Source organism: Mustela nivalis, assembly GCF_964662115.1.
Source record: "Mustela nivalis genome assembly, chromosome: 1".
NCBI lineage: Eukaryota > Metazoa > Chordata > Mammalia > Carnivora > Mustelidae > Mustela > Mustela nivalis.
Window position 1 is genome coordinate 45295029 of NC_139020.1, and position 12115 is coordinate 45307143.

Here is a 12115-nt window from a genome sequence, read left to right on the forward strand (position 1 = left end):
AACAGTTGCTACTTCTTGCTCACTGGTGTCAAACATCATAATGCCATGTGTGTACTGGGCCAGTTTGATATCTTTGTGGGAAAGAAAGACAACAAGAATCCTGAGAAATACTTGCACATCATATATCTGATAATGACTTGAACTTGTATATAGGAAGAATTTACAAAACACACTAATTAAAAAACAATTTACTTAGAAGAATTAACTCAATTAAAAACTTGTCCGGGATTAGAACATACTTCACCAAAGAGGATATAAAGATATCAAAACAGAACACAAGAAGATGCTTTATACAGTGTGTTATCAGCAAAATGCATGTGAAAACTACAACCCATTTGTTTAAAGGACCAAGGTTGAGAAGACTACTCTTATTGAAAGCAGCATCACAGACCTTCTGTGATCAAGGAGGCAACAAAATGAGTTAAGAGGTATTTATACAAAATTGAAGGGGTCAGTAGGTTTAAGCCATTTGCGTTATGTTGAAGCCACCTCTGCACACCATCCTGCTTCCTCCACCCTTCTACTAAGTTTTCAGAATGACATTATTTTATCAGTGCTGTTTTCCCTCCTCCATTTTGGCTTGCACAAGCAAAATTATAAGGAAGCAAGAATATTGATCAATCAGTCTGCCAAAACAGATGCTGTTTGCTTTCCCCTAGCTGCCAATCAAGTCCCTTGTGAAGCCTGAACATTTTTTCTACTCTTCAAGTAGTAAATCACAATGTTACAAAGAAGTAAATTTTTATTTTTCTGAAGGAAAGTTCATTGACAACTCACTTTGTAATGCACAAAAGGCAAACCCAAACACATATACCACCATGTTCAAAATCCCTCATTTCCTTTAAGCTGGGGTAAAACACGAAGTCTCTGAATGAGCCTCCAAGGGCATTTGTGATCCCATCCATGCTGGCCTCCCCCACACCATCTGGTTACTCCTAGCTTCTCCCTTTGTAATCTGTTAGATTGTGCTATTCCCATGATCTGGGCTCTCTGAAAATCTAGCCCTCCAAGGACAAAGTCTTTGTGGGTGATACAAGTCCAGAGGCAGCAATCACCAGGTTAGAACTGAAGACCCTCAGGCCTCACCCAGACCTACTCACACAGAATCTGCATTTTAATAAGCTCTCTCTCTAGGAGATTTGCAGGCATTAAAATTTGAGAAGCACTGAGCTATGGCACTTCTCACTGTGGTGCTTTATCTTTGTTTCCCTTTGCATTTCCCCTGACCTTTGCCTACTGAGATTTCTCATCAGATTTCAGCTTAAAGTGTGGAGTCAGGTCTAGATCTGGAATGTGAGCTGCAGTTTCCATGAGGACAGCTTTCATTGGGGATGGCTCCTGAAGGGAACCTAGAACTCTGGCCTCAATAGAATCATGTATGATTAGCTCAGACAAGAACATATTAATCAAAGTCCTCAGAGAAAGACCAATTTATAGATAAGCTGATTTGCCTAAACGTTCCAGAATTGTCCTTAGTGGTGGAAAGCAGCAGCACAGTGTGCAATTTCAACTGTTGCAACTAGAACTGTATATGTGACATGATGTTCTCAGTCTATAAAGCCTATTGGGACACCTGGACTTCTCATACAGATTCTGATCTACAATGCCCAGAAGAACAGCTTAGTTTTGTCCTAAAGGGAACCCTTGGGTGCAATTAGGGGAATTCTTCTTCATGCCTTCCTCTTCTGGCAAAAGAACACAGTTGTAGAATTGGTTGACTCTTGAGTTCAAAGAAGATTTATAATAAACAGCATTTTGCTGATTTTTTAGTAAAGGAAGGCTCCAGAATGAATCGGTCTGCAAAGAATTGTGGCCTGTGCTGCTGTCATTCTGGTGCAACTCTTATTTTTTTTTTCAGCTTGAGACAGACTAACCTGAAAGGATCTCCACAATGTCTTAACAAATATTGGTAAGAGACTGATTTATATAATACTTACTATTTTTTTAGAAAGTTAAAAGTACTGTTATTTTTAGAAATAATTTTGATTTGGTTTATAAGATGACCAAATAACAGGTGGAAAATGAAACACAACTAATATTCTAGTATATGTTAACTACCTAGAATTTATATAAAAAGTTGAAATGAAAAAGAAAAGAAAACAAATAGTGAATTACTAATAGTATTTTACTATTGTGAATAAATATGGGTAAGCAAAATGGCTCTACGACTAACTTGCACTCTTTAATCATAGTTAATTATCTGGCTAGCAAAATTACAATGACTTCCTAGGATGAGTTTGGTAACTGGAAAGTTAGATGATTTAAAAATGGGTTTAAGGACTTAGGTCATAATGTTTCCTTTGTAAGAAATCGGTCTGATGATTCTGTTCAAAATGTTTATTCCACTTAATTAAACACATTCTATGACAAACCTTTTAAGTTCAATCACTTAGATGTTCACTGTGTATCCTTTCTCCCACTTCTGACAATAATTTCATTGAGTATCACATATATATATAATGTATATATGTATAAATATGTATGTATGTATATGAGAAAATGCAGAAAATGCCCTCTAGTGTCCTTTCTACTTTCTGACTTAATAAAGGACCACAGATTGCATTTGAGAATTTTAAATTATCTCGTAGTTTGGGATTGCATGGAAGGAAACCAATTCCAAATAAATATACATTTAGCAATTGCAATTATTAGCATAGGTTGTTTATATTGCTAGGAGTAGCTTCTAGGCTTTAGCTCAATTTTATTCTGCTAAAACCTAGTGGAGAGGAAAGAGCTCTCAAATCAATGAGAGTAGTTAGAGAAACTCAGTTCTAACTACTGTAACCGCAAAATAAAGTGACTTTTAAATGTGGAGTGTGCTTTCAGCAATGTTGAAACATTTATGATCAATACAAAGTTTCTAGCCTCATATTAAAATAAAAAATCTCTATTTCATACACATTTTTCCATAGAAAAATAAAGTTGGAATTTGGAATGAAAGAAAAAGAAATCATACCCTATACTGACAATTTTAATGAAAACCACAGTTAAGACAAATATTTACCTGGAGTGTCTGAGCTTTTCCCCCAGTTTCATCTTCAGCCTTTCTCTGATACTTCCTCTTTCTCTCTCTTCATGTCTTGGCCTTTCCTATCCCTATCCACCTACAAAAACACCATGGATACTCAGTGGACAGCAGCTGATTGCCATCTCCACCCCACATTCCTCAGCACACCGTATTTCGTTCTCCTCACTGTTGTGCCCCATGTTTCCCATTCTCCTCTCTGCTCTCTGACCTCAACTCCATCAGAAAATGGACATTGCTCTCACACAAGTCACCAGGAATCTATTAATTCCCACACTTAATGATCATTGCTCTCTCCTATTTCACTAGAGCATTTATTTCACTTTTGGCACTGTACTTCACTTTGTCCTGGTTGAGGTTTTTTTCTCCCTTTAATTCTGCAACACTCAGCTTTCCAATTCCTTCATGCATCTCTGGCCACTCTGCTCAGTGTTCTTTTCCGTTTTTTTAATTTTTTTATTTTTCTCACTTTTTAAGCCAGAGCTCTTGGTTGTCAAAGGAAATGAGTTAATTGAAAGGAAATTGGCTTTCATGTCAAAATGTTAGGGGACTGGAGAAACCCACTGGAAAAATGGGCAGGAACACAATGCAAGAAAGTCTGCGAAACAGCCAAAATCTGTCCTAGTCTATCTAGCTTGCTAAGAGCTGCTGTGCTTGCTACTAGATGCAGATGCAACAGCTTCCTTTGATATGCCTACACCATTGAGGTGTAGGATACATTTTCTAGGGTCATGATATTGTTTCCTTGGTTGACTTCGCAATCCAAATTCTCCTTTTCCCCCCTGGCCGTTTGTCCCCTTCTCTCCATTTACCAAATCCAGCATATGTGACTTTTATGGGCAAACCTACAGCAAGTCCTCTATGATGGAAAAGTCAGTTTATAGAACTTTTGGCTTCTGGACTTAATGACAGCTTCTGTTTGCCACCAAGAGTCATATGGTAGAATAGATGATCAAATGTTAGCCAATGCATACATGATGTATATCCATTTTGTAATCTCTTTAACTTCCACAAGTTTCTTTCTCCTCCTTCTCTTTTACCTTATACACTTTAATGGATAGGTCATACAAAACTATGCCTTTAGTCACTCTAATGACTCCCCAGTCATCATTTCTATTAAGCACCTATAGAACTATTCTGCTGAGTGCATTTCACCTGGGTGTTTTCGAATGCTCCTTGAAAAAACTGCCTGCCACACCTGAGTCCTCAATCTCAATGCTTGATGACCATCTACCAAGCACCAAGTGTCTTCTTTTTTCTACACCGACCAACTCCCTTCACATCTAATGTGTCACTGAGTCCTAGTGACTGTACATTGTGATTTACTTTGAGCTACCTCTTTGTCTCCTCTTTATTCCCAGTGTCATATTGCACACAGACCAAGAACTGCACATGCTGTTCAAGCAGCCCTGGAGCTTTTATAAAATGCACATCATTCCAACCAATTCATGAGCTCAATCAGTTTGTACAGCAATATCTCAAAACCATATTTTGTACAAAAACTGTCCTAGCCAATTTTCATGTTTAATTTGGTTTGGGAATTGCTGGACAATAATATTGGCTTCCTGTTTAGTGTTTTTCCTCTAGTTTCCCCTCCCTTCAGCCTAATTTTCTACAACCAAATACTTAATTTAATAAACATCTGAGGATGACACTTCCTTTCTTAAAAGCTTTCAGTCCCAGCCTATTGTTTGAAGGACACAGCTGAAGATGTTTCACAGGGAACTGATCACTTGATGATCCAGGCCTTTCTAACATTTTTACTTTTCATGCTGCATTAATGTCCTATACACAGAACTTGCTCATGTTTAGAATGTTTTTCTTATCTTCTAAATCTGTTTATCTTGTACATAGTTTGAACTTAAGTAGTTATATGTTTGCAATATAAAAATTCCCCCCAATAGTTGCCATATTAGGGGAAATAAAATTGAAGTGCCTTCAAGCTAGTGTATGGTTTTATTTCAATTACCCTCACTGAACTGTCTTTTATAAATCATTAATGAATATTCTTTTTCATTTACACATTTAATTTCAGAGACCATCTATTAAGAATATGGAAACTAAAAATGCAACAGAGCTAGAAGAGTTTGTTCTCACAGGATTCACATATCAACCAGAGTGGCAGATTCCCTTGTTCCTGGTGTTCTTGGTTATATATCTTATCACCATTGTGGGGAACCTTGGGCTGATTGCTGTCATCCGCAATGACCCTCACCTTCACATCCCCATGTACTTATTTCTTGCGAATCTGGCATTTGTGGATGCTTGGTTATCATCCACAGTATCCCCCAAGATGCTAGTCAACTTCTTTGCCAAGAGCAAGATGATCTCTCTCTCTGAATGCATGATACAATTTTTCTCCTTTGCAATCAGTGCGACCACAGAATGTTTTCTGCTTGCAACAATGGCATATGATCGGTATGTGGCCATATGCAAACCGTTACTTTATCCAGTGATTATGTCCAATATGCTGTGCATCCAGCTGATAGTTTTGTCATTTTTAGGTGGCCTTCTTCATGCCATAATTCATACTTCTTTTTTATTTAGATTAACTTTCTGCAATTCCATCATAGTACATCACTTTTACTGTGACATTATACCCTTACTTAAGATTTCGTGTACTGATCCTTCTATTAATTATCTGATGCTATTTATTTTCTCTGGGTCAATACAAGTATTTACCATTTTGACTGTTCTTGTGTCTTACACACTTGTTCTCTTTACAATCTTAAAAAAGAAGTCTCTACAAGGTATAAGAAAAGCCTTCTCCACCTGTGGAGCCCACCTCTTATCTGTCTCTTTGTACTATGGCCCCCTTCTCTTCATGTATGTGCGTCCTGGATCTGCAGAGGCCGATGATCAAGATATGATGGGTTCTGTATTCTATACTGTCATAATTCCTTTCTTAAATCCAATTATATACAGCCTGAGAAATAAGAAAGTCACAGATTCACTGAGAAAAATATTAAAGAGAAATGTTTAGATCTCATACTAATATCTATTCTCCTTTCATTAAAATGACAAAATTCTGTGGACTACTATTGCTATGTGTTGAGTAATAGTCATTATTTTTGCAGTTATAATTACCTTAGTCTTCAATGATTTGGAGGAAGAACCTAATACTCTCATAAAAGAATTTGTGTATATTTTTCAAACCACACAAGAAATTTTATTATTATAATTTTTTTCAATATTTTATAGATTTATTTGACAGAGAGAGAGAGAGAAAGATACAGCAAGAGAGCAAACCCAAGCAAGCAGGTTGGGAGAGGGAGAAGCAGGCTTTCCGCCGAGCAGGGACACCCCCCACCCCGCACCTACCTAATGTGGGGATCAATCCCAGGACCCACGGATCATGACTTGAGCGGAAGGCAGAAGCTTAATGACTGAGACACCCAGGGACCCACATATAAGGAATTTTAATCAAGTGTTCATATCATACCTAAATAAAACAAAACAAAAATTAAAACATTTCACAGGCTTGTCTGTTCCTTGGTGTGATTTATAAATGCATTAATTACTAATATGGTATAGTGCCTCTGAACTGAACGTGATTTTGGTGTCTTTGATACTTATGCAGCTATATAGCCAAGACCCATGTTCCATTTAACTGGATAGTAGAGGCAGACTTGTGTTTGAGTGAACAGAGGAAAACCCCAAGAGTTCTGCCAGCCATCAAGGTTTTCTTTCTACTTTATTTAGGGCATGGTGAATTTTACCTCTCGTGTGGCTTCAACTCTGATAACCACAGAGAGAAATAAAAAGAAAAGAGAGCAATGAGGGAAGAAACTGACAAGGGTTTTAAGACAATGAAGAAAGAGGGTCAAGTTTTAAGAGATGCTTTTAGGCTAGTGTGCTTCTTAGAGGAAGTGAGAGGCAAGTTGCCTCTCACTGTCTATGATGCCTACTATAGACCCTTTCTAGCTGTGTTTGTATGTTGTTAGACAGTCTCTAAAACTTCACTAATAAAGAAAGCTAACACATTCATCAAGGACTTAAGCTGGTGTGGACATAGACAAAAGTGGCCAACTTGGAACCAAGTGGTCTCAATATCGCTAGAATTAAAAAAAAAATTATGCTAGAAAGATTTTAAAATCAATAATATGTAGTTTTTGGAATGTGTTATTGACAATGAAGGTCTTTAAATGCATGTTACCAAAGTCTAAATAATCTTAAGGTGACTTAATGTCATAGTGGGTACCTAGTGGGTACTTAAGAGAGATATGAATATTTATATAAATTATGGTTTTTTGTGCCTCAAAGTCCATAAATGTTATTTTTTATCATACCCCATTTGCAAAGTATACTGAGTAATCCATCTCAATCCACCTCTACCCTTCCTTTCTCACCACTGATTCCATACACAGTTCTACTGAGACCACTAAGCCTGTAATCCCCATGACTACCCACTTCTGTGATTTGCACTACTCTAATTACTTATCCTCTTTAGTATCAGTATCTGTATCCTACTGATACTCTCTTACTTCCTAAACTTTGTAAACGTAACTAATGTTAATGATACATTTTCAATAACATTTAATGGATTGTCTTTGCCACTAGGTTATGTAGTATAATATATGGTATATTTTTGTAGATATATATGTATCTGTCTACAAAAATATATGTATATAAATATATATGTGCATATATATTATATATGTGTGTATATATATGGTGAACATACAAAAAATGTATGTGTGGACATATGTGTGTGTGTGTATATACATATGCATATATATGTATACATATGCATATCTTTTTCTGCTCATGTGTAAGTCCAGAATATATGATATAGATCTAGTTAGATCTACACTTACATATATATCCACATAAGTATCAGTATCTTCTTCAGCCTGCAATTGTTCACCCTGGCATTATTTGAGGTTTTAAGTAAACCTTGGTTTAACACTGAAGTGCTTTTCCTCCAATTCTCCTAAGACCATGTTTTATACCCATATAGAATTATTGAAAGCCTTCTGGAAACACCTCATTCTTTCAGGTTCAATCATTTGCCTATTTAGGTCTCCCCATAGAGAATAAAATCCTCCATGTCACTCCACAACTACTCATGTTTATTTGCAATGGATGTGATGTTTTTTCTTTAAGGTCTAGCAATGTAAGTGTTATAGCTTCCTTGATGAATTTCCAGATTACCACAAAGAGGATAGGAATTCATACTCATTTGAAGTACATTAGTTTATTTATTCTTCTTAGATCACACCTGGCCTTGTATAGTACTTATTTTTGGTTTACACACTCTTTTAGAATATAACTCAGAAGTCCTAGTACTCCTGAACTTGTTCAGCATGTAGAACAGTGACTTACACATGAGGTCTTAAGTAAGTATTTGTGAACAACCTGTGAAATTTTAAATGTAACAGCATGCACACATAAAACACAATAGAATGTGTCGTGTCACTTGTTTTCAGTAAGTTAATGAGCCCAGGGAAATAACTAGGTTGGGGATGGCTGCTGCAGGCCAACCCCTCTTCCTGTTTCTTTCATGACAATCTTGAGCATCATAGACATAAAGTGAATTCTTCCTCTTATCACTAGAATTAGTTCCTTGGATGGAGTATGAGATAATATCAAGGAGAAGCCCTTTCAGTAGATGCTTCCTTAAAGATATAACACATATAAGTATTTAAGAAAAATATCACTATTAAAAAAAGAGACACAGGGTGCCTAAATTGTTCAGTTCCTTAAGCATCTTCCTTCAGCTCAGGTCATTATCCCAGAGTCCAGAGATCAGGCTTCCTGCTCAATGGGGTGCCTGCTTCTCCCTCTACATCTCCTCCACCTCCCTCTGCTCCTTCATGCTTTATCTCAAATAAATAAATGAAATCTTTAAAATAAATAAAGAAAAAAATAAAGAAAAATATCATTATCATGTACTTCTGGAGGTACAGATCACAAGATTAGACCAGGTCATCTGCTCTCTTTTTCTTTTTTTTGAGAGATACTCCCAAGAGCTAGCAAAGCAACTGAATGGATTAATGTGCAGCTGTTTCTACTCTTTTATTTTTTTTTTAAGATTTTATTTATTTATTTGGCAGAGAGAGATCACAAGTAGGCAGAGAGGCAGGCGGACAGAGAGAGACAGAAGCGGGACTCAATTCCAGGACCCTGAGATCATGACCTGAACTGAAGGCAGCAGCTCAACCCACTGAGCCACCCAGACACCCTGTTTTTACTCTTTAAACTTGAGAATTTATATCTTCCTTATGTGTGCAATTTATTGATTCTTTGCTTTATGATATTCCTATCATTCTGATTTGTCCTGTTAATTATCTAGACTTTCCTTGTTCTTTCATTTTTATGACCTCAAGACAAAAATAGTAATATAAACTACTACTGTGTATTTCTTCAGTCTCAGAAAGGTCTGTTTTCCTAATTGGCTTTTTCTTAGAATGAGAAAGACTCACATCCACCTGTGAGTCTGAGAATGTTACCTCTCAGGTCTGACTGTAGGCTAGATGAGTATGGGACAGAGAGCTGGGGGTCTCTCAGAAGCTCAGACTTCCTCTGTAGCCTCCTCTTGTATATTTCAGGTCTGTAAATTCATTTCTTCTGGTTGGAACTTCAGTAAAATACCAACTGTCTTATTCCTTCCAGAAATCCACCAAAATCCTTTGTCCACCGATGTAATCCCATTCTCATTTCTGTTACAGCGCTATTCATTTTGTACACTATTTTTGTGATGTAAGTAGCATGTCAGAAAAGAGGTAAAAAATATATATCTGTGCAAAGTCCATATTATAGACAAGATATTCTATCAGTCCTTTAAAAAGAATATATGACATTACATATGTATTATTTAATAGATACTTAGATGAAAAGGATGATATCACAATGTTAAGTTTGTGTATTTGTCTAGAACAACTGCTGCTGATGTGGGATTCAGTCATCCCTTGGAAACACAGATTACATACTTTGCACATTTTTTATTATGAAGGTTTATTTTCTTAAGTTGAAGATTTAAAAGAACTCAATTCCTGTAAAAATCTTCTGCACAGCAAAGGAAACTACTACCACCACCAACAACAAAAGGCACCCTATTGAAAGGGAGGAGATATTTCCAAATGATATGTCTGATAAACAGTTAGTAGTCAAAATATATAAAGAATTTACACAACTGGACACCAAGGAAACCCAAATACTATGATTAAAAACGGGCAGAGGACTGAAATAGAATTTTTACCGAAGAAGATATAGATGGCCAACTGACACATAAATGGATGGATGTTCAACATCACTAATCATCAGGGAAATGCAAATGAAAACAATGAGATATCACCTTACATCTGCCACAATACTTATAATCAGAACCACAAGAAATAGTAAATGTTGGTTAACATGTCTATAGAAAGGAAAACTTGTGCACTTGGTGAGAACACAAATTGGTACAGACACTATAAAAAACAGTATGGAGGTTCCTAAAAAAATTGAAAAGTAGAACTATTATGTGATACATTAATTGCCTTACTGAGTATTTATCCAAAGAAAATGAAAACCTATTTCAGAGAGATATATACAACTCGATTTTATTGCAACATTATTTAAAATAGCCACGATATGGGAGCAATTCATGTCCCTTGGTTGATGAATGGATAATGAAGAAGTACACACACACATACACAAAATGGAATATTATTTTGCCATAAAAGAGAAAGACATCTTGTGATGTGCAGCAACATGGAAGGACCTAGAGGGCACAATGTTAAGTGAAATAAATCAGTGGGAAACAAATGCCATAAGATTTCATTCATTTGTAGAATTTAATAAAAAACAAATGAAAAAATAAAACAAAAAAGACAAACATACATAAAAAGTAGACTTAAATATAGAGAACATCCTGTAGATGGGAGGTGAGGAGGGGTGGGGGGATGGGTGAAATAGATAAAGGAGATTAAGAGTGTACTTATCTTGATGAGAACTGAGAAATATATAGCACGATATTGTTACACCTGAAAATAATATAATAATATATGTTAACTATCTTGAATAAAAGTCTCAAAAAGAACAACTCATATTTAATATCTCTTTAAATGTAAATAATGTCATATACATACACTTTTCTCATCACTTTACAATACTTTCTACTGTTCAGGAGATTGCTAACAAAATATCTTACATGGTATTCAAGGAAATAATGTAATTAGGTTAAGAAAAACATCAGTCAACACTAGAACAGTATTTCTCAATGTCTGCATTGTAGACCACCCATGACAAAATCTTACTGAGTGTGTATATTCAGTATATGTCAAAATCTCTCTGGCATAGACATTCATGTTGTTCTTTCACAATGGTGATTCATAAATTATAGTGGGCATCAAGATCATGGGGAGAACTTGTGAAAGCATATTGATAGGCTCCATCAGTAGTGTTTCTGATTTAGTTATGCTAATGCTATTGGCTTGAAGCCATACTTAGGAACCACTGTTTTAAAATAATCAGTGAAGCCAAGTTTTTATAATAACAAATATTTAGAGACCAGTCAAAATGGAGTTTCTGCACATCCTCTCTCTCCTACTTAACCACAATATGTGAATATTTTGTGTGTTTGTGTGTGTGTGTGTGTGTGTGTTACCAATAAAGGTTTTATTTTGCTTGCAGTAGCTTTTTGTTAATTGCACAAAATCATGTTTTTGCCATTTAAACATTATCACACAATCCTATTCTGAAAGACAAATGTTCATTAAAAACAAAGCAAAAATAAAAATTCACAACCTTAATTACCTAGATTTGTCATTTAAAGGAGTTTTAAAGGACAAAAAACGGGTCATGGAAGAGGGGCTTTCTTACAAGCTTTTTCACAAGTGTCACATTTTCTCCTAAAAGGGAAGGATTTCAAAACAAAGGTGAAATAGCTTAAATAGAAATACTCATAAAAAGAAACTTTACAGACTTGTCAACAATATTAAGACAATATTGACTAACCAGTTTCATTACAGTATTCTCCCCACCCCCACCCTCCCCGAATTTTCTGGCTAGGACTAGAACAGGCTTTGTGTTCAGAGAGAAAAGAATTCCAAATCCCAGTGAAGTTATGCCAAAAACACATAGCATCTTCCCTGCCCTCCCCCTATG

General features: G+C 36.0%; 1 protein-coding gene across 1 annotated transcript; it reads left to right on the plus strand.

The window, feature by feature from the left end:
• The first annotated feature begins 1768 nt into the window (after positions 1 to 1768).
• On the plus strand, positions 1769 to 6498 carry LOC309846377 (olfactory receptor 5H2-like). Its single transcript, XM_082695277.1, has 2 exons — positions 1769 to 1909; positions 5061 to 6498. The coding sequence occupies exon 2, from the start codon at positions 5079 to 5081 to the stop codon at positions 6006 to 6008; it is 930 nt and encodes a 309-aa protein (XP_082551403.1). The 5' UTR covers positions 1769 to 1909; positions 5061 to 5078; the 3' UTR covers positions 6009 to 6498.
• The last annotated feature ends 5617 nt before the right edge of the window (positions 6499 to 12115 follow it).